This window comes from Taurulus bubalis (genome assembly GCF_910589615.1).
Source record: "Taurulus bubalis genome assembly, chromosome: 10".
NCBI lineage: Eukaryota > Metazoa > Chordata > Actinopteri > Perciformes > Cottidae > Taurulus > Taurulus bubalis.
The window spans coordinates 7,426,302-7,450,245 of NC_136598.1; the positions used below are offsets into that span (position 1 = coordinate 7,426,302).

General features: G+C 40.4%; 1 protein-coding gene across 1 annotated transcript in view; it reads left to right on the plus strand.

Annotated features, from left to right (window-relative positions):
* The window catches only part of synrg (synergin, gamma), a gene marked incomplete at its 5' end in the record, with an annotated part of 34,586 nt that extends 15,333 nt beyond the window's left edge, over positions 1 to 19,253 (plus strand). The window contains 10 exons of the mRNA XM_079225358.1: positions 2,329 to 3,297; positions 8,909 to 9,463; positions 10,742 to 10,905; positions 11,054 to 11,107; positions 12,030 to 12,126; positions 12,456 to 12,604; positions 12,855 to 12,965; positions 13,087 to 13,125; positions 16,293 to 16,325; positions 18,231 to 19,253. Of these exons, the coding sequence (XP_079081484.1) occupies positions 2,329 to 3,297; positions 8,909 to 9,463; positions 10,742 to 10,905; positions 11,054 to 11,107; positions 12,030 to 12,126; positions 12,456 to 12,604; positions 12,855 to 12,965; positions 13,087 to 13,125; positions 16,293 to 16,325; positions 18,231 to 18,362 (2,303 nt within the window). The 3' untranslated portion in view covers positions 18,363 to 19,253. The remainder of the gene's footprint in view (positions 1 to 2,328; positions 3,298 to 8,908; positions 9,464 to 10,741; positions 10,906 to 11,053; positions 11,108 to 12,029; positions 12,127 to 12,455; positions 12,605 to 12,854; positions 12,966 to 13,086; positions 13,126 to 16,292; positions 16,326 to 18,230) is intronic.
* Between the last annotated feature and the right edge of the window lie 4,691 nt (positions 19,254 to 23,944).

The following is a 23,944-nucleotide window of genomic DNA, read 5'->3' on the forward strand; positions in this document are numbered from 1 at the left end:
TTAACAACCCCTGAAACTCAAGAATGCATTCAGACTTTTCTCTTTGTGTTTTTATATCAGCGGTGTATTCAAAAAGATTTGAGACAAAAATATTCTGTTCCAAATGTTTTTTCTGCTGCTCTTTTTATAGCATATATGAAGCTTTGTCATTGCAAACAACACCCATCTTAACGAGCAGTTTCCGGTTGTTCAATTTTCATTTATTTGTCAACCAAACAGTTAAACAACCTATTGTTATAGATGTTTAACTAATCTTTAACCTTCACTTTATTGTAAAGTTAAAAAACAAAAGAATATGTAGTTAAAACACCTTGCTGTTGAATTTGCTGTCCAGGATATGTTTCTACCAAACCAGTTTTAATGATGGTTTCCTAGATTGTAAAGTCAAATCTATCTTCTCCAAACCATTTTGACGTTTGTCTCAAAAGTTGCAACTTTAATTAGGGATGCATCGATTTCGGTAAAACTCAAAACTGGAAACAAATTGGTTTGACCAATTTATTGTTGTAAAAGATTTATGCTCCATTTGTAGTTCCTGTTAATTATGAAGATTTTTTTTACCAAGTTGCTGGTGTACTATATATTATTTGAGTTATAAATAACAATTCAGTAAATGTACATCTTATGTATTTATTTGTTACATTTTGTTTTGCAAAGTTAGGAAAGCCATGTTTAAGTCGAGCCTTTCACATAAAAGAATGATTACAATCACTTCCAAAGAGGCATACAGACTATTGTACCATAGTTTGGGGTAATTGCACGATTCTGATTGACTGCAGGGTATCCATTAAGTGAGAGGTAATGCCAGCGCAGGGGACAGTTGTCTCTACAAAGTCCATTAATTCCTCATAATGTACACCTTCAAGGGGATTATACTGCTTATACTATGGTAATTTGGCAAAGAGAAGAAAAACAAATGGTACCATTTATGCATTTTGTAATCCAAATCTGTGGCGACTGTAAAACACAAGCTGCTAGAAGATAGTTCCACTGCCCCTCTGAATATATAGAATATATATAAGTGAGCTTCACTTGCATCCCATATCTTTATATTATTATTGCATATATCTTATATATCTTTATATCCCTGTTGTTTTTATTCTTATCTTATTTTTTGTGTTAATGGCTGCTACTCGACACAAAATTTCCCCTTGGGGATTAATAAAGTATATATTCATTCATTCATTCATTTGCTATTCAACTTGCTTCTTCAGGCTGCGTCCGACACATGGCATCTCATTTGTTTGTGAAAATATTAGACTAGTGGAGGCAATGACATGGCTGGATAGCTTGTCTTGTTGTTAAACATAATGTCGCACTATAGTTACTGTTTGTACGCAATGGTATTGATTTTGAATCAACATTAGTTTTTTGGCTCGTAGCTGATCCAATGGGTTCTGTGAGCTGAGTGGACCCGTTGCCAAGTGATATCTGAGGTCTGTTCTATTTACTGGAGCAGTGAACAATGTTTCCATTGCATGAGAACTTTATGGGATGTTAACAATTGTTCTAGCCATCCCTCCAGGGAAATTAAGTGAATGTCTTGTGAAAAAAATCGTCTTTTTTCACAAGACGATTGGTTGCAAAACATATGAAAATTCAAACTAATGCGCTTTTTTTCTTCTTTGGCTAGGGACCATTGTACATATATACAAGATTATCTATCTCCTTCAAGGTGTCCATTATCAGGAATTCTAATGGCCCCCATGCTGTGTCGGACTGTTCTAGCCTCCAGGCCGTCTATTAATTCCTGCTCATGGAGACCTCGTTGGGCATTATCCCTTACTAAATAAAACAGTGTTATTGGATCGGTACTCTGTATCGGCCGATACCCAAAGCCCAGGTAACAATATCAGTTTCTGGATTGAAAAAGTTATTTTGGTGCGTCACTATATTTAATTTGCTCTTGCAAATGTTTAAATTAAAGTTGACCTCTATTACTTCACTGGGAGAAAGTTGAGGGATTATCAAACATAGGAAGACAACATAACTTGTTAAGATGGGCATTACTTTTGCAGAATTTCTTCATCATGTTCTGTTCCAGGTTGAACAGCTCATTGCATGGTAGTGTGAATGTCTCTAGCTTTTTTGTGCAGTGATGTGTGCTTTTGATTGGACACTCTGCAGCCCACTGTTCATCAGAAGACTGGAAGTTCACCATCAACGTTCACAAAGCGACAGAGCCACAACTAATAACTACCCGCTCCCTTTCTTGTAGGATTATAATATAACAGAATAATGGCGGCTGCAGCTGTACGTTTTCGATTATGTCTCTCTGCAATAATAAATATTTTTTAATGATCTTAAATTGTTTTCTTTGATTCGCAGGGGAAGGATTTGCAGATTTCAAGTCTGTCAGTGCTGATGATGGCTTCACAGACTTTAAAACCGCAGACAGCGTCTCTCCATTAGACCCTTCAGACCAGGCCAAGATCTTTCAACCTTCCTTCCCCTCTGCTTTCCCAACCTCTCAGTCTCTACAACATCTACCACAGCAGCAGCAACAGCCGGCAGTGTCTCTTTCTCAGCCCAAAAATCCTCTCAACATGGCCGACCTGGACCTTTTCTCTTCTATAGCTCCCTCTGTTCCTGCCCCCACTGAGACAAAACCCAGCAGCACATTCCCCTCAGTGTCTGTGCCCCCCTCTCTAGTGCTCTTACCAGGTGGAGCCAAACCTCCAGGGGGAGGTGCAGATGATTTTGGGGATTTTACCCTCTTTGGCTCATCCTCTGATGCTGCTCAGGCTTCAGCAGAGGGAGGAGCTGTGGCAGCGCCTCAGGACGACTTTGCAGATTTCATGGCGTTTGGCAGTTCTGGTGGGGAGCCGAAAGGCGAGAGCAGCAGCTTGGGTGTCCAAGGGGAGACCTTGACTCAGCAGCGACTTCAGCAGACCTCAGACAAGTATGACGTATTCAAACAGCTGTCTCTGGAGGGAGGCCTGGCCTACGATGATACTAAGGAGAGTGGCGGTGGCTCCTTCTCTTCTCTCAAGAGTGACACGGATGACTTTGCCGACTTTCAGTCCTCAAAGTTCTGCACAGCGCTCGGGGCTTCGGAAAAGACTCTGGTGGACAAGGTGGCCGCTTTCAAACAGGCCAAAGAGGACACCGCCTCTGTCAAGTCCCTCGACCTCCCGTCCATTGGGGGGAGCAGCGTAGGAAAGGACGACTCCGAAGACGCACTCTCAGTGCAGCTGGACATGAAGCTCTCGGACATGGGCGGAGACCTGAAACATGTGATGTCGGACAGCTCTCTGGATTTGCCCGGTCTCTCGGCCCACCAGCCCCCCGCTACAGGTGAGGAACTAGTGCGATTGCTCTGGTGAGGCCCCATCCAGTTACACACAGTATTAATTCCAAGGCCAGTAGTGGCCTCTTCTCCTCAGTGCCCACATGAGACCACCAAACAGAGGTCAAAGGGCAAGTAATGATGTCCTAATTGAATTGAATCTGCTCAAATACTGAAGACAGACGTAACACTACATGAATAACATATCAGATTAGATGCATCATATCTTTCATTCTACATTTCATCATTCATTTAATCTTATTTATTATTTATTTATGTATTTGAATCCTTAGTTCCCCCTTTCTTTTTATTTCCATATTCTTTTCTCCTCCCTCCAGTCCCCGCCATTCACTTATTATTATTATTATTATTATTATTATTATTATTATTGTAGTGACAGAAAGGCCCTGGCCCAAATTTCTTATTTATTTACAAATGGGGGATGCCTAGTTTTGATGTGTTTGCAGTCATAGTTCAGAGACAAGGTCCCCGGCAGCTATCTGTGAGTCGGATAAGCTCCCTATGTGTTCTGTCCACGCTGCAGCAACAGACGTGCGTCCCTTCGGTGTACCTTTTGCCTCCGCAGGCCGAACTTAAAGAGTGTGTTGTTGACGATTTGTGCAAGGCCAACAGAGTGGCTGAATTGAATACTTAAGAGTACAGATTGTTATAGTGACAATAGTCTTGTTTATTGTCATCATCGGTTTCACACAATTTACCAAAGGTGTTATCTGTAAGCCATCAATCAACTTTTTAACTGTTTTGTTTGTGCTGGGTGCATAATATAATAATTATTTGCTGAAAATTAGATTCCTTAGATTCCATACAATGTTTCCTTAACTGTGCAAGATCTGAGATTGGGAGCATTTTGATTGCCTTCCAATGGCTCTCAACATGTACACAGCGAGCCTGCGCCGCTCATAGTTTACAGAACTAACAGTACTAACTACGGCAAAAGTGCTGACCGAGCTAACAGTGTCTCCCTGAGGGGGAACCGGACGGCTGCAGTTGGTCAGGACGCTGTTGGTCAGGAAAGCGTAATAGGCTGTAAACGCCGTATGATAGCAGTGCAGAACGGTGGCCATGAATTAACACATGGGACACGCCCACATGCATTAAAAGCACATACAGCTAGCTGTATGTCAACAAAGCACAGAGAGAAGCTCGGAAAACAACATACACACAGGGAGAGCGACTTCATTCTCTGATCAGGTAGACATTACTCCACTATATCTTCACACAGCAAATAGTTGTTTGATGCTATATTAGTATGTTCAGAATGTTAAATACAGCTCCTTTTAAATAAAAAAAAAAACAGGAAACAAGCTATTTTTCTAAATAAAGCACTGAGCCACAGAAGCAGTTGAGATGTTAGGTGCATCATAGCTAGACGGCAAAACTATTTTTTCGCCAGAGGTATTTGAGCGTAAGTGCATGCTTTTTGCGTCTTTATGTGCATCAGCTATTGTATTACTCTGCAGTATTGCCGACTTGCCATGCAGTAGGTCTGTGCGGTATACCGGTTCAACCGGTATACCGGTTTTGGATTTCCATAGGGTATGAATTATATATGAAGTAGCTCTGTCCGCTGCGCCCTCAACTAGAGTGTTGAACATTAAATGCTGCTGCCTGCTGAAGAGCGACTACAGTTGTTACGGCATGCACTACCGGTATGACGGGATATGAAAAATTCATACCCCTCCATGCTTAGCTAACCCATTCTATGTACCAACAGCTCGTGGCCAGTTGTGAGCGAGTTGGCCAGTGAGCGGTGAACAACTACAGCGGCGGTCCTTTTCGGCGTCAATGAATGAATGTGATTTTTGGCCATACCGCCCAGCCCTACCATGCAGTCTTATTTGGATCAAATGGCCCTCTAATTATGAGATGTTTCCATAATAGCTGGTTGGATTTTTCTCCCCCTCCCTCACATCCATGAAAGTGGAGTCAAGGTTTACATAAAAGTAGAGCAGTGCCCGTTCATAGCGCGTACCCTTTTTGTTTGGCCCCCGGAAAGTGCTGCTTGCCACTTTGACATTGGACTTTGGTGTTCATCGCAATACACCCGAGTGTGAAGTAGATTGAAAAGTTCCCGGGTTTTGCGTAGGACGCACACATGTATAGTTTGATTAAAAGGAAATCAACCCAGTTTCGGTTGTAATCCAGTAATGTGTTCATGTCAGTGTTCCCTCTCTTTCCCTCTCCAGTGCTCATCATTTATTCATCAATCATATCACCTTCCATGCCATGGCTCATGTTTCACAAACATTGCATTCTGAATGTAATCTGAGACGGCATGCAACCGTTGTCGAGTGAAAGCCTTGCAACTCAAAACATTTGTCTTTTAAATGTTTTAACCTTTATCGAACCCTTTTCTGTGGGTTGAGAGAGAGTCGACAAAGTATTCACCTGACAATATTGATACTTTTTTTTTTTTTACTCATGCATTCAACTTTTTGCATGGACGGCAGTCTTTTCTAAACTTTATCAGTTGATCATCACTTAAATCATGATCATTTATGTATCTCGTATCATTTCACCCAAGGAATTGGTAATTCATCATCCTAATCAGAAGAAATCATGAATCCAAACATCCCCATTGCCTTATTTGAGCTTCTGTACAGTGGTCCAGCTAAAACTGGCCCCTCTATAGTGACTGAGTTAGATGATGTTTTCAAACAAAGAGTCCAAGGAGCTGCAGTAAAGAAGTCAGGCTACTCCTGATGACGGTGCCCAGTTTGAATCGACTCATTCCTAAGAAGCTTTCACACTACTGTAACAGCTGCTCTACCTTTCCCAGGCGTTCATCCTTATTCATCCGATGTTCTGTTTTCGGAGAGCTTTGGGAATAATCTGTTGTTTTAAAGTGTAGCAGGCCGAGCAGTTTGAGCACCTCACCATCAGTTGCACTGGGTTTCTGGACATGTACGTAATCTTAAAGAGACAGTATTTCTCTTGTGAGGTTCCTTTTTAGGAATCACATTTTATTTATTTATTTTTTACCGTTATCTGTGATATTGCAGCATGAATTATCATGTGTGGCTCTCTGGTCTGGCTCTCTGAGAACAATATGCCGTTAGTATTACCCTTCCTGCCTTGCTTTTTGCTGCAGTATGCCTGCCTTTTCAATTTGTGAAATTGACAAGAACATAATACAATATATCATTTTATGCATAACAGTATTGCAAGTGGTTTTTATCAAAGGAAACAAATGTATACAGATTTAATAGTGTATTTTTATTACAGGACTACAAGCTCTTATTATGAAAGACTCCTTGATCTTGGTGTGATTTGCAAACTATGTAAATTAAATGTAGCCTACAGTATTTAGTACGCTAAAAATATTTTCGGCCAACATTCCAAACTAAACATGGTTGTCTCAAGTGTGCTATTATTTAGACGATCATAAGGGTTTGTGCACATTAGCCTGCTTTGACAACAATCACTGTAGCAAGAGAAAAAGGATACTGTCTCTTTAAATCTGTTTCTGCATCTGTGGTTGGATGTAATTAAAACCCTTTCTGGGATGTCAGGTGTAAGAATGACCCTCTTTGTTTCCTGTAACCCTTTGAGTGCTTGAGCAAAATCACTTCACGCTTTTACATGCAGATTAGGAGGTTAATGCAGACATTGTGATGACCTTAATTTGTTAATCAAGTAAATCTTATTTCATATTTGTAAATGTATCAACGACAGCCTCTTAAATAGTGGCTTTTAAGTCCTCACTGCTCCTAAAATGCAGTTTGTTTTCAGCCTTTCCAAATCAACCAATTTGTCACCTCAAGTCCTCAAAGGGTTAATGCTTCCTGCCTCGAGCTTGTTCTTTGAATTATCTTTTCAACTTGGCTTTGCAAGTGTTCTGTACTCGTATCTTTTCCAAAACACCTGTTGCTTTACATCCTAGTAGTAAAACGCAATTTGTCATCTCCCCAGAATTACTGATTTTAGTCTGTGAATGTGCCTTCTCATTCTGGTTCCTGCTTCTATATCCTCAGATTATCTTTGTTTGACCTTCTCTGTTTGTTTTCTACCTTTTTCTCATGACTCTGCATGCCCTTGTATTCTATATGACTGAAATCTAATATTTTACAAGTGTTAGTTTGACAAACCTCTTGTAATGATAGACCTCTTTCACAGTACTTTGTGATCTCTCTCTCTCTTTCTCTCAACTCATGTTGTCGTAATAAATATTACTGTTGGTATTGCTGAAATGCGTACCGTCTTATTTTCTCCTTCCCTTTCTTGACAAGCCGCAAAGTGATCTGATGACACGAGGCTTACAGCACTAGGTCCTTGTCAATTTCACAAATTGCTTTTTGTATCTGAAGGGGTTATGTCATGCAAAACAGGAAGTGTTCAACAAGGTCAATATGTGCGTGTGTGTTTATGTGTTTCAGAAAAACAGAGAGAGACGTGAATCCTCAAGTGTTGTGACAAATATGTACACGGTGTGTCAGTTAGCATTGGTGATAAAGAAAGATCACAACACAGTGTAAGAAACACAACAGATGTAATGGCAGGAACGGTCTTTTATTGATGTTGTCCACGCCTTGACACAAACTTCTTCAGGTTGCATTTCGGATGTTATAAAGAGATCAACTCTGATTAATGTTAGAGCTCTTTGAGAATGAAAATAGCGAGTGGTAGCCCGTGTAGAGAGAATTGTCCGCTACAAAAACGGCAGTGTTAGTATTTATTGTGTTTCAGTAAAATGACAGCAGTCATTTTCTCCTCATAAACATAATTCAGTTCAGACATTAAAAGATTTTGTCCACCATTCGCAAGGTAATTTATTCAACAGAACTTTAAAAAATGTGGATAAGCGGATGTGTTTCCGTTACAAAAACAACAATTATTCAGGCACAAGTATTATTATGAAGAGGTCGGCATCGTAAATATGCTGAATTACGGTGTATGTGATTGCCGTGTATTGCAGAATTAGTGTTCACATCTTTTAAGGGCAATATATTTGTTTCCTTTTACAATACATCTCATTGTTGACTATGCAACACAGTTGATGCTACACAACATGCCAGAGGGTCAGTTTTCCAAAATAACAAAACAACCTGTAGTGGTGGTGATGTACTACTGTAGTTTAGCTTTTATCTGCATGTTTTTGAGATATCTGGGAGTTTTTCGCCTCCATCCCAGAACAATAGAGGTGAATGGACATGCATTTGTGGTGCTTACAGGATTGAACAATTACATTTCAAAGATTCCACAGACATAAAACAAGTATTATGGACAATGCATTGTTTTCATAGGGATTATTTCTATGGTTGAAAGTTGCTCAAACGAAAACTGTCCTAAGTGAGGTGTGGATTATCCAGGGTACCACAGGATGTTGGTTTTTAGAATAAGATGGTTCTGTTGTTTTTAGTGTAGTTCTCAATCTGGTGAGCACCACTAAAACACAAGTATTGGGGTGAAGGCAGAAATGTCAGAATGATACATCAAAACCTGGCAAAATAAAAACTGTCTTCGGGCTCGACACCACTTAAAGGAGGAAATATAATCCTTGATCTCAGTCCCTCATCCAGGCTCATTAATCTACCTCCTATCATGACAGCATCTATGCTATTCCTAGGAACCACCGGTATGTCTGTGTTGTCATTACAGAAGGAGACGACATGAAATTTGACCCCTTCGGGACGTCGGCCCTCAGCACCCTGTCCAGCTACGACTGGTCAGACCGTGAGGAATGTCTGCCTGGTGAGGTCAGGAAGCCGCAGGGCTTTGAGGGAGCTTCCCTTCCATCTCTAGTGCCAGCACAGAAGAAGGAGCTGACCTTTGGCAGCGCAGAAAACATCACAAGCGGCTCCGTAGCAAAGGTCACAACCTCCTTTCCCACTGAGGACAACTCGTCCACAGATGACAAGTTTGAAGCCTTCGCTGATTTTGGCCCCGGCGACCAGGGTTGTGTCAATGACGAGGATGACTTTGGGGACTTTGCAAGCACGGTTTCTGAAAAGTCTGACTCGCCAGCCGCCACTGCTGAGGGCGACGGCTCCGAGGGAAACCAAAGTGAGGCCTCTGATGAGTTTGGTGCCTTCCAGGGCGACAAGCCTAAGTTTGGCAAGTCTGACTTCCTCAAAGCCAGCGCTCAGACCAATGTCAAGTCCAGTGAGGAGATGATCAAGAACGAACTGGCGACCTTTGACTTGTCTGTTCAAGGTGAGTCACGATCATCATCATCATCATGTTGAACCTTCTGTGTGTGATAGAAATAGAAGTAACAGCGTCTTCATCATTAATTTTCGTTATGTATCTTTACTGTGGTTTCTGAGAACATTTGTTCTAGAATATATGATTAATTGATAATGAAAATAGTCATCACTTGCAGCCTTAAATCAGAAAGGCTCACTATGTATGTGTGTATATATACACTACATACACATAAATCACAGTTTACTAGAAACAAAGATGATGTCTTCAAATCTGTTTGTCTAAAATTATTCAGTTTACAATGATACTAAACAGAGAAAAGCAGCAATAAGTGAATGGTCTCAATTCATTTTAGGTGGATCTACTATACCTAACTAATTAGTTTTTGTTCTATACAGTGATGTAAATATCAACATTTTGACCAAACATTACAAGTTTTTAATTAAGACTGCGACTCTGTTGTCCAACTCTAAACCTGTGGCCCTAAAATGGCGCAACAGCACTCTTCTCGGGCCTCTTCTCCCAGCCCACCACCACATGTTCAGCCCCTCAGATCTGCAATAAAGCTGTCAGACATTAGATGGCAGTGTTGAGATGACAGCTCCGCTCTAGTGGCAGTGACGGGGGAGATGGATTAGCAGAGGCCAACAAATCCATGAGCACAAATTAACCGTATCCACTGAAAGGCTGTTAATTCTTGAACCGCTGTTTGCGGTTGTCATGTTCCAGGAATAATTTATCAGCTTTTCCTGCACTGTGATAAAAGCCCATTTGCCCCATAGATGTATCTCCCTGTGCTGGATTTAATTTGTGTGAGAAGGAGACCCTTCCTTTCGTCTCTGCACCCAGTGGGACAGTAATCGGATCTTGGGGGAGCTTCTGGGTTGTGGAGAGGATGACGCATGTCTCTCTGGGTGGTGGAGAAGTTTGAGGGGGGGATAGATTACCTGTGTCTGGATATATATATACACACACACGCACACACACACACACACTAACTGCCAGCCCCAATGGAATAGCCAATGTTTGTTGTCGTACCCTGCCAGGATTTGCCTGTGAGTCCCTATGAATAATTCATACCTGCATATTTGTGCCTCTGTTTTGTACGTAATTATTGTCACAAATTAAGTATTTACTCATGCTGTCCTTGTCCAGGAGGAACGAGCAGCAACAGAATGGAAGTATGACTGTGCACTAGCATACTTTAAAATGAGTCATCACCATAGATTGTTGTACTGGTAAAGAAAAACAAAACAAAAAAGGTTTGTGGTTCTCTCTTTGTCTCAGGCTCCCACAAACGCAGTCACAGTTTGGGCGACAAGGAGATTGGGCGTTCTCCCCCGTCTCCGGCTCCAGACCAGCCCTTCAGAGACCGATCCAACACCCTGAGCGAGAAGCCCGCCCTGCCCGTCATCAGGGACAAGTACAAGGACCTGACTGGGGAGGTGGAGGTGAGGGGTGCCCAGCGTTAATTGTTATCAAGCACCAGATCTCAGCATAATACTCAGGACTGTGAAAGGCTACAGAATACAGACATGTTCCTCTGTTTTCTTTTGCCTTTGTGTTCATTTGAGATGATTCTGTGCTCTGTCGCTGCAGGAGAGCGAGCGGTACGCATACGAGTGGCAAAGGTGTCTGGAAAGCGCTTTGGAGGTTTGTATTTATTTGTGTCCTACGTCTGGCCTTGTCCCAATGCCGATTTTTCATTGTGAGAATGAATATACAAATGGATGGAATAATTAAGATAAACATAAGTTGCTGAAATGTTTTTTTAACCCGAGGACACTTTTCTTATTGCGGACATATGGGACAAATCATTGTGTCCCATATGAAAACGCACCTTTTATGGTTTGGATTTAAACCAATTTGAATGTGTCCTTTTAAAAATAGACATAAAATGCATCTGCACACTTGAATATGCGACTGTCACAGGGAAACCAAACTAGCGCACGCTGGAATATTTATTAATTCATGATGTTTTAATTCAATTTTATTTGTATATCCCAATATCATTATTTATTTAAGTGCTTTGTTGGTAAGAAGTATTTCCAGCACTAATTGAGATGGCGTGTAGTTTTTTTTCAACAAGACAAATGACTACTAATCGTGATGGTGTCGATCCTAGAAAAAGTGTGTCTTGGTCCAAAACTAGCGTGTCAAATCAGAAATTGCGGTTATTTTTTCAGAAGGACATCTCAAAAGGCAAAAAAATCTTGGCAGAGGATATAATTGTGATGAAAATGTATATATGTATACAGTATCACAATGCTGGCAATAGCTCCTAAACTTTGGAACGCTCTGCCTGGACAAATACGGTTTGCTGTTTCAGTGATGTCTTTTAAAAAACAAGTCAAGACTTACCTGTTCACGCTGGCGTTTGTTAAAATACCTGATATGACCTGCTTTTTATCCGTTTTTATTCATTTATTTTCACTATTTGTTTTATTGTGTTTTTTACTCCATCTTTTAGTGTGTTTTTTAACTGTACAGCACTTTGTGATCTCTTTGTCTGTGAAATGTGCTTTAGAAATAAAATTATTATTATTATATTATTATTTTGTCTTCCCACATTAAGGTCATCATCAAAGCCAACAACATCCTAAACAGCATCAGCAGCTCCTCTGTCTGCACCGAGGTCATCCAGTCGGCTCAGGGCATGGAGTACCTGCTGGGTGAGGAATCACAAGTCACGCACACACACACACCAACAAGCAAGCCAAGACCAGCTATATAGTGTGTGTGTGTGTGTGTGTGTGTGTGTGTGTGTGGCCTTGCACTCTCTGAAGAACAGAGAGGACAAGATTAAAACAAGCTCTGGTGTGATGGCTTATGTCTGCCTGGTTTGTTCCCTCATTGTGCTTCTCTGCTTTTTAATGAGCTGCGAGTGGCAGACATATCACAGCGAGGGACTGAACACAGTGTGCCTCCCCTGAAAATTTTACAAAAACGGGCAACAAAACAGGTTTTTGTGATTTGTGCGCTTGTGTATTTTCTCTGACAGGCGTGGTGGAAGTGTATCGTGTCACCAGGCGCGTGGAGCTGGGCATCAAGGCGACGGCCGTGTGCTCCGAGAAGCTGCAGCAGCTGCTGAAGGACATCAGCCGCGTGTGGAACAACCTCATGGGCTTCATGTCGCTGGCCAAGCTTGCTGTAAGACAATAATGCACAGTAATAGTCCAGAGCACAGGACCGATACAAAGTAAAGCAACAAGACACGCACACAGATGCCGACGATGCTTTTACTGCCTTCTGTTACCACCCAGACATGTTGAAACTCTTCAAGTGCACAAATACACATAATCATAGAGCACTGTCATAAGGCTCCCAATGACATAATGACATTTTGCCCTTCGGCAGGAAGTAAAATTTGTTTGTGTGTTGTTGTTTTTTCTGTATGTAGCCTGATGAAAGCTCCCTCGATTTCGCCTCCTGTATTTTGAGGCACGGCATTAAGAATGCCAAGGAGTTGGCCTGCGGTGTGTGTCTACTCAACGTCGACGCACGCAGCAAGGTTTGTACACACACACGCACACAGAATAACCGTTAGTGAATATATTCTTTACATAAATATTGTTGTGCTCACTCACACTGGAAAACAACTGACATTTCTTTGACTTTGAAACGTTTTACAGAACAAAGAAGAAAGCACATTGGGACGTCTGTTTAAACGAGTATGAGACATTCAACTGTCAACTAAATCTCATTCCACTCTCTCCCACTGGGGGCCTTGGGGGCCTATTCTCCTCTTACCAACGAGCCCGGCGGGGGGCCAAAGTGACATAACTCACTTCTCTCCGCTGCTCCTCTCATACAAGCAAACAGTTGTCTGTATAGACACTCACAGTAACAGACTAGACATCAGCCAAAATCTCTCTTTTAAACTTAATGCCTGTCAAACCTTCTGTTTCTCACATTTGCACATATGTAGTTCGTAATGACGCTTTGACTTCAGATTGTTAAGTGTAGACGAAAGCAGCTCCTCATTTCAAACCAATGACCGATGATGCGAGCGGTCGCTGGCAGATCAGCTATTTTTTATGGCTCCTAAGACTGAATCTAATTGTGAAAGTCCCGGGCAAAGACTCAATGCTCTCATCAGCAGATCATTCATGTAAAAACGGTCTTCTTATTTATTTATTTATATATATATATATATCTCTCTCTAGAGATTTTAGTTCTTGGGAGTTTGTTCTACTATTAGCTTAGCTTGTTTGTACTGTGTACTTTTAACTTTACAAGAGAGAAAAGGCTTTTAGGATGAAGACTAACCAGTTTGGAACACTGTCTCTGGTAACTGGAGTTGCTTGAGTGTAAATTTCCCTAAATGTAATAAACAGCAGGAAAGAGCTAACATTAGCCTAATCACTGACAGCGATGATATGCTATTGTTTTAATTTAACCTGTAGTCAGTTATTTATAAGATCCTTGACTTCTAGATTACCTCTAGGTTACTTACCCCACTCTAGGTAGGGAGAAAAACACAATGTTTAATACACTCCTTACACTTTTGCGTTTTAGAAAAAAAGACACCCCCCTAAATTATTTTAATGGAGGGTAGGGTGCCTCTCTTACTAGAGACCCATGTGCACCATTTCAACATGTGAAGAAATCCAATGCTTGACAGGCCTAACATGACTCCTTACAGTTGCTAAGCTGTGATTGGACAATCGGCGTTCGGAGAACGAGCGGCCCCAGCTTTTGTACTGAAGGATGACAACACCAAAAAGACGTATTCTTGGGATAATAATGTGCACTCTTCAAATAAGTGAGAGAGGAGAGTTGTCACTTTGGCACCTCAGGGCTGGTCCTTGCACTCTGGGATTGGTTCTTCAAGGTCACGAAGGTCGTCACTTTGTCTTGGAAGGGTTTCATTTTCTACCGTCGCATCTCACACGAGGCAACTGCTCATCTTGTCACCTGCAGCTCGCAACCGCTGGTGTTTCTGATAAGTGTTCAGTCATTAACTCTGAATGAGCCGCTGTGTGCAATATTTCTGTACGTCTACCTCCTTGCCCACGGTGGCTTTGCTTTTCATCGACGTGGGCCAGTAATGGTATTCTTGGACCCTGCGGTTTAGAGGGCAGGGCGGTGGCGCAGATTGTTTCTTGCGTTCCCTCTGCTATTCAGCCAGAAACAGATGGATGGTCCAGGCAAGATATGGCTGACTGAGAGGCATCTAGGAAGCGAGCAGATGTGGCTTACACATTAGTCATAAGCAGGGAGTACAACTGACAATTAGACCTGCACATACAAACACTCACACTCACCTCTCACGTAGAAGAGGGCTGAAATTATCGCAGTTTTATTTTGTCTCTGTGTCACTAGCATTAGATTAATAACCCATCTTTTAATTGCATTTTTGTTTTTGGCAGAGCCACACAGGTAAGAAGGAATACAAGCCGAGTGAAGAATAGCATCCCCTCAGAGTATAATGAAGTGAAAGAGCAGCTTTGGCTACAGCAGACGGCACTGATTGTTGCATTGTCCTTTCGTAAAGAGGTACTGATTTGTTTTTCCACCAAGGTACTGAAGGAGGAGATGTTGATGTGGTGTCAAAGAAATGTGACCGCTGAAGAGCTTGATGGCTCCTGCTTAATCCTTGCTATGAATTTGAATCTTTCAAGAGCTTCTGTAAAATGTGGTTGATACAATTATTGACCCCAAAACCATTTTTCTCATCATGTCGCTGTTGGAGGGATACTTTTGTGAAAGTGGCAGTTTTCGGTGGCATCCTGTTCTTCTACGGGTCAGGAGGAGGGATGGGCAACTGGCCGCAGCTTCATCTCATCATAGCAGCAGCTATGTTTCATCATAAGTGATACTTTTCAGCTAATGATGCTCCAGCGCATCTCCTAAATGATAAATGTTAATTTGAGCTATTACAGGGAGAAGCACTGGAAAGGATTTTAAATTGAATAATTTAGCATATCTGGCTATTTATATGAATGCAGGTTTCTGAAGTGCCTCAAGGATTTGGATTGGTTATTCTGTGTAGCTTTTACTTGAGGAAGTCTGACAGCAGTACTGACAGAAGTTTGGATCCAAGTCTTGTCAGTTTTTTCCACAAATGTTCCCATCCTCAAAATTTGAATTTGTAAATCTGTTTTTTGGTGGCCCATCTCTGTCACAGCTTGCTGTATTGTGCCTCGGGTTAGCAAAGTTCCTACACCATTAACTAAATTCCTTAGGTAACACCAAGCCTGAAAAGTGCTGTGTGGAGGTTATTCAGAAACTGCTTATGACCAAGGGGGGAAGAATCTCCACCGTCTGGATGCAACGGTAATATTAGCTAATTAAACCCAGCTGGAATGACTTTAGTTTATGATTTGAACTACCAAACAACATAATTTCTCATTATAATCGGAAGAAATGCACATTTTTATTATGGACACAAAATATAGTAAAAGTGGAATTTATGTCAGGAAATATAGAAATGGAAACCAAACAAGCGATGGATATGCAGCGGTTCTGAAACACAAGCACTTAATGTAAATTCATCAAAGACAAATCGATTTAAGAAGCTCAATTTGTTGCTGATAGCAGCAGAAAAATGGCATTTGATGATCATGTAACGTAAAACAAACTGAAATCTTGTACATACAGTGTCATACGCAGCTTTACAAGTGAAGTGCCATCGCAGTACTCCTGAGAAACTGCAGTGATCTGCTTACCATGAGCATAATAACTTGGAGTCTTTCATGTTTTCACTCACAAATAATCTGGGAAAAGGAGCTCTCTTCTGGTAAAACAGCTGATCTGAATGTTTGCTTGCCGCTCTCGCTGTGCACACTTTGCTCTGGGCTTTGCATGAACACGCTGACTGCTCTTGTGCTTACAGGCATTGATTAAAGACACAGACAGGAGTTTATGGGTAATTATGCCTCACTTGTTTTGTTTTTTTACTATTATAGAAGAATAGAAAGCCAGATTCAGGGTAGTTTTTAATATGATCTAACCTGGTAGTGGCTCAGTCTGAATCCCTAACCTTTACATGCACCTACAAAGGTCAGCTGCAATAGAAGAGTTGTAGTTGTATCTGACCAGCTCCAGCTTGAAAGCACGAATACTCATTTGTGTTCCAAGTGGCTGCCTGTCTAAAGGCTAAATAATACACATCTGCCTGGTTAAGAAATACTGAATCGGCCCACTCTCTTAAGTGTGTAAAAATGCAGGTTTGAGAGGGAAAGGCTCCGCAGTGAAAGGAGGACACAGTGCAGCTTTGTGTGACCACCCTTTCCTTTACAACATTTTCCAGCTTTGGCAGCCGCAAGTGCAGGTTTGTGGAAACAAGTAGGCCAGGGCACCAAAGAGCTGAGAAAGGAAATTGCACTGCTTGTAAGAGAGAGAAAAAACAGAGTGAAAATGTGTCATTCAGTTTGATTGAGAAAGCCCTTCATCCTGGGCATGTTTGCTGCAGGTGGAGATGTGTGTGACGAGGATATTGTGCCGTGGTGCTGTATTTGTATGCAGTTGTTGCTTTCTGCATGCGTCTCCCCGGTCCTTCTGTGTGGGAGGCTGTGATTCACTGCACATGACTCATTCCTCTCTCACAGCTTCGGCTCCTAGTATTTCATCACGGATGCAAACTGTTAAACAGCACATTACACACATTAGCTTCTCCTGATTGCACACACGCACACAGCACTCCAATGGGCATCGGGTCGCGGCTTTTCATTTTCTTGACCGCTACATTGCATTTCGATCAGTTTTAATAATGCGTTCAAGAACTTTTCAGCTTTCAGCCACAAAAGCAAATCATATTTTGAAGCAACAGGTCCGGCTAAAAACGTTGTTGCCGCTGTGGAGATTGTTACCATTTGTTTGTGTGGCGCTAAATTAATGAATGAATTCATATCTGCTGGTAAGAAGCATGGGCAATGATAGAGACGGCATCAAGTCCTGCAACCTCGCCCTTCATGAAACAATGGCATGTGGAATAAACTTCCTACAACGTCCCAGACGTTTACATTTTGTTTTTAACCAAGTATGGAATATTTTCAGACATTTTACTTTCCGGGTGTCTTTTTGGACAAAACGTTGGTAAAAGGCAATGATATGCAGGTTCTTGGGTCAACCATGAGGTCAAGTTTGCAAGTTTAGAGAGAAGAGGGCTCTAATATTTGACGAATTTGACTGAATCAAAACTTTCATCGCTGTCATCTTGGCCTCCACACTTCCACTGAAAAGCCAGATTAGGTTGTTTAATGTCTGTAGAAACGGACAATAATCTAAATCACACTTAAACTGAATCTTGAATGTATAAGGAGATTCCTTGCACTGTACTTTTGCTTTGTGTCTCTCTTGATGCCACGTGGTGCACATTTGATGTATTCCACCGCATGACAGAAATACTCTAACTTAAAAAAAAAAGCTTAAACTTTATTTTTATTGTTGCATACAATCGTACACCGTAATGAGACGTAAACTCAGCGTTGAACCCACCCAAAGCATTACGAGAATAGGCATCTGTAAAGCAACTTGGGGTTCAGTGTCTCGCTCAAGGACACTTCGAGGAGCCGGGGATCAAACCACCAATCTTGGGATTAGAGGTCGATCCGCTTACGTCTTCCTTAAAACTGGTATTGCATATATGTCTATTGAAATGCAACCTGACTGAAAAGTACACAGAATGGCGTTAGTGGTTCTCTCAGTTCAGTCGTATTAGCAATAACTCAACGTAGAGGCATAATAACGTGTCTCCATCCTCCTGTGTGCGCAGATGGCTTTATTGTCGCTGTGACTCGGGTGTGTAACGTCTACCGTCTCTCTTTGACAGGCCTTCAACTCGGAGACGGACAACTTCAAACTGCTGTACGGGGGCCACCAGTACCACGCCAGCTGTGCCAATTTCTGGACTAACTGTGTGGAGCCCAAACCTCCCGGTCTCATCCTGCCCGACCTGCTCTGATGTCTGAGCTCCGGCTAATCACCATCAGAGAGGTAGAGCAACGCCGCACAGGCTGCCACCTTGGACTGAGAGAAGGATGTTTAAAGTCACTGGATTCCTCTGTTTATGTATTTTATCTCTTTTGTCACAACTCCGTCGTCAATCAGATCTCGTGGTTTGTTAAAAGCTTTTGTATAAATATTTACCGTGGGCGTTGTTATTGTTACCCTTTTGATCTTCCTCATAAATAACCTGAGCACAGGTCAGCTGTATAGGTCATATTTAAATCCATTTGTTTGCAATGTGTTTAACATATGGTTTCCACTGATTTTCAACTGCAGAAAAAGACAATTAATTAATATTTCCTCGTCAATAACTATTTATATTATTAGGTGTGCAATTTAGAATCTGGAGTTTTTTATGTCACTTGTTGCTTCTGATTGAGAGGATTTTTATTCATGGCTTACTTTCGTCCCACTGACCCAGAGCTGTTGAATCATAAACCTATTATTGTACTTGAATTACATTTGTGGGTCAGGTCTGTTTGATGAAACTCTGGCTGTTTTGGTTTTAATAAGAAATCTTTAACATTCAATCCGAGGCTGGCGTTTAAACATTTTCCTAAATTGTGTTGAGCTTTGAATGTTTTTGCACGGTTGAGGAGATTTCAGCGCCTCCAGGGATATTTAAAATGTATATTTTAAGGGGAAATGAGTTGTGGTTTGGGGTCCTGAAGGGAATCATGTTAACGGTCTTGTTGTGTCTTTTTTGTTGTGTGCAACTAGAGCTGAACGTCTGGATTCTGAACTGAAATTGCAGGAGCACTTTTTGTATATTACAGTGTCATACTGTAGCATTGTAATTATAACTAACTGTCATGTGAATGTGATGTAAATAAATCGGCAAACTGTTTATTTAAAGTGTCATAGGTTATTGTGTTTTTCAAAGGCTGTCTTTAAGCAATACTCGCATACGTACATCAGGTTTACCACTGTAACTGTTTGCTAACAGCGGTGATGCAATCGGCTCAGAAACGGTGCATGAGGCTGTGATGAGAAAAATGATCTGGATATTAAGAGGGTGATGGTGTTTTTATTATGTGGATGATGATGATGATAATAATAATAATAATAATAATAATAATAATAATAATAATATGACTCTAAAATAATAGAGCAAAAGTTTGTCTCCTGACGTAAGCTGCAAGTGTTGGCATGCTCGGCTAAATGGGTTCTTGGTGTTCTTTTGACCAAATGTATCGGTTCTTGCTCGTCCTCAAATCTAGTTTATTGTAGGATGTCCGCAGGGTCTTAAAAAAATAGAAGATGATTATTTAATTTAGCAACAATTAAGGCCCTTTAAAAAAAGTCTTGGAACAACCATATTTAGAGTAATTGAAATAGTTTTATGACTTATCTTGACATGTTTAATGACATACTATGACTTTATTTGCTTATGATACTGTGCCATGATATACTACACTAACTTTTATGATTACTATGTAAATACTTTTTATTGCATAGTACATTTAATATTTCTTATGACATACTATACAATGGCTTTATTATGACATACTATATTTTTACTTTTTATAGCGTGCTTTTTTATGACTTCATGACCAACTACACTGACTTTTCTTGACTTTTTATGACACTTAAAGACAAAAATATACAATGAACTCTTTGGATTTATTGTTATGATATATTATACCATGACACATTATTTGACAGTTCATGTGACAAGCTATACTGTGACTGTTTAATGATATATTTTATGGATCTTACTTTTATGACATGACTAATTCATTTGAATATATTTATTTTGTATATGGTAATTTCTCACGTTCCCTTTTAAATCAAAAAGTATTTTAACCCAGGTTGACAGTTTCCTTTACAAGGGATATTTTTTAATTAGATACTTCCAAACAATTCAACATGTATTTTCAAATGCATATCTATAAGAATAAATCGCAGCAAATCCAAATAACAGTACAGAAAATAACCAACTGATTTTTTCAAGGTCACCCAGATACTCAAATTCAGTCCATTATACATATACTTTTAATACGGTTTGTTTCTATGATACTATTTTAAGAAAATGTTTTGGTGAGATACAATACTGTCATTTTTATGACATACAATTATATGTTTCTTCCTTTTTATGACCTACTGTAATGTTTATTTTCAACATGCTATAATCTTGGTTGGTTTCCTTAACTTGCAGGTGTATTGCTTGAGTGTTCACAGTATTGCAACGGGGCTCTTCGCTAACAGTAACGTTAGCTCAAACGGAACAGCTAACAAGCTCACTTAGCATCCCCCACACTAGCATAACGAACGACAACACAACACTTCTTTACATCGGTGGCTGCGTGTCATCCTCCACCTGCTTCCAACCGGCCTGGTCAGGCAGTCAGTTTTATAGTCCCGTATGTGCATCGTGCGTATTTTCTCTGTCGCTGAAATGCGATACACAACGTTTGGTGGCTACAACTATTTTGTGCTGAAAGGGAGCTTACTATTACTATTTATAAAGTCGCAGGTACCCGTATTATAAAAGCAATAAGGTACTCGAGGCAGTACTGTGTTAATTAATGTTGGTTTTCCAAATAATTTCTCCTGAATTTTTGTTGAAGTGTGAGCGTATTACAGCATTGAAATAAGTCATTTAATTCACATTGCTTTTCATCTTATTTTGCCTGAGAAGCTTCCTCTGCCAAATGCATGAATGTTGCTTTAATTTACTGTCTCTCCGACCAGAGAGCCCTCATTTCCATCAATTCCTGACAAAATGGAATAAATTCTACTTCGACAAGCCTGCCGGGCCATTGCCGGCGGTTCAGCTCAACCAATCAAATGAGATGTCTCGCGGTTCTGTGGAACCAGTCTCATTATCGTGTCCACACTTGTGTTCAGGTGTATGCTCTCATCCATTTTATCTCTCGCTGATACCTAATTTATTTCCTGCAGAAGATGAATTCCTCTCCGTGAACAACGGAATTACAGAAAATTACAAATGCTGAAATCAATTACTGAATAAAGCCTGTAATTCAAAGTGCAGACCACCTGTGCCTGTCATCTTCACGCCTCTTGTCTGCAATGCTGAAACCATCACAGAGAGAAACCAGATTGAAGTGATGCTGACTGCTGCTCTGGGGTATTTCATGACCATGGTCAATCACATTATTGTTTAAAAACAGCTGCTTCTGCGCATGATTGCCTTAACTCTTGTGAATAGAGTTTCTCCCTGCTTTACTTTCTTCCAATAACCTTTTAATTTACCTACAGATGAAAATAATTATATGTGATAGGAAGTACTATACATTTGTAGTGGTGTCTTCTGTTCATGATAAGTAATTCAATTTAGATTTTAGAGGCCAAAAGGGATATTTGGGAGTTTGAAAATGTATTGGCGGCCCCCAACATACACATAACAAATAATGAATACAAGATAAAAAAGAATCGCCCAGTAAATCAACAGAAAATGACCAAGCATCAATTTATTTATAATCAAAATCAGTTATCAAATGTCAAACATTCACTCGTTCCAGCCTCACTTGTGTGAGTATTTTCACTGCTTTGTCGAATCGTAAATGATATACTTAGAATAATATTTTGGACTGTTGGTTGGACAAAAGATGCCACTAACAATTTCACCTCGGTCTTATTTGGATTTTCACTATTTTACATATTATACATTGTACAGACTATACGATAAATAAACAATTGCTATATGAATTGATCAAACTAATACAAAATAATCTCGATTTGAAAATGATTCTACGTGAGCTATGCATTTTACAGTAGTAAACTATTAAACTAGTCAGTGCTCTCTAGTGGACAAACTACGTAATGTTGTTCCGGTTTCTCATCACATCAAACATAGAGACATTTCTTGACTGCAATATCTTGTTATTTATCAGCCAACATTTACACTGATACCAGGTGACCACTGAGTTGTTCACCGCTAAAACAGCCCTACAATTCAACTCTTGGGGCGACTGCAAATTGTGTATTTTATATTTTTCTCATTAATTATTTATAATCATCACAAATGCTACAAAATAACCCAAACCATCTACGTGTAAGTACTTCTCTGAATGCTTTGTGACTTCCCTACCTTGTCCAAACCCATTGGATCCCACTCAACATACATCTTTCAGAAGGGGTCACACATATATAGTTTATAACATTGTGCTTTTTAATCTTCTTCAAACAGGAGCCAGTAGTGTAGTTGTGTTATTTACAGCAGCAGTACGGTGTATGTGGGATTGATTCAAAATAAAAAAGCGCAATGTCCATGTACTTCTTGGCTCATTGATGTGTTTTAATAGTTTTGGACAACAATGAAGGTCGACAATCTACAGAGGAATAATAAGATATATTGTAGGACACTCACCTGTGGGATCACCTTACTGTTGGTTTTGATCTTTTCGTGGGATTTACTGACAATAAGAAAATTACACTTTAATACTAGTTCTCTCTTTCCACCAGTAGTTCAAAGTAAGTACCGAAAGGCTAAATGTCATCATTAATGGACCTGAAATTTTGTTTTAGCCATTTTCACTGTATGTGGCCGAGAGTCTTTTGTCTCGGTGCCCACTCCATCGATCATTTCATCCAGTTGAGGCTTTACAGGCGCTGGACGGATGAGTCATTGTTTCAGCACAGAGACGACACACTCATTCAGCTGCACACTGAGGAAGAATGACTTGTTTCCCTACTGACAAAATTGTAACAGGCTACGTCTCCCACTGCGTTTCAGATGTTCCTCATTTCGACTGAGTTTTTTTTACTCTCTCTCTCTCTCTCACACTCTATGCTCATTTCTGTTATGTATTCTTTACATCACTGCTTCAATTCTATATTGTTCACGATCTAGACATGAAGAACTGTACTCTGGGACATTTATTGAGGTTTACAAGAACTGTTGGCAACCAACAATTCTGCATTCTTCATGTGGCTATTTTTTGGAACTAAGAAATGCATACTTTGAAGTACATCCAACAGCATATGACACTGTGTGGCTAAATCAGGTTGTCAAATTATAACTGAAACGAGGGCAGCCAGCCTGAAATTGAAGCAGCAGTGAAAGCAGCATGGTTAATAACTGGCTTTGTGCTTATGGTCTTGTTAAAATGGAAATGCAGGGTTTTTTTTACCTATTGGTATGGGAGCAGTGCTGTAGCTCATGGTGATTATAGTGAATTATTAAAGGCTGTATAATTTGAAGCTCAGAGAAGTCGTGATTCTGTAAGCCATTGCAGCCACAGCAGATGTTCATATTTGCTTTGAATGGTTGAAATAAAACTGGAAATGTGCAAAACTGGAATAGTGCTGAAATTATTAATTTAATTTATTAATCTAATTGTTGAGCTATATTTCTTGTACATTTTGTTTTTCTTAATGCCGTTTCACAGTCCCCTCCACACTTCAGAATACTATCACAGGAGGAAAAAATGCTCCATCCCTTCATTATATTTGGGATAATTTCCACAGTATTTGGCAACATGTGACACAGTGGTTCCAGTGTCTCACATGTGAGGATTGAAATATATCAATGTTCTGCTTTATTTCATTATGTGCATGTTGGTTAGACAAAAA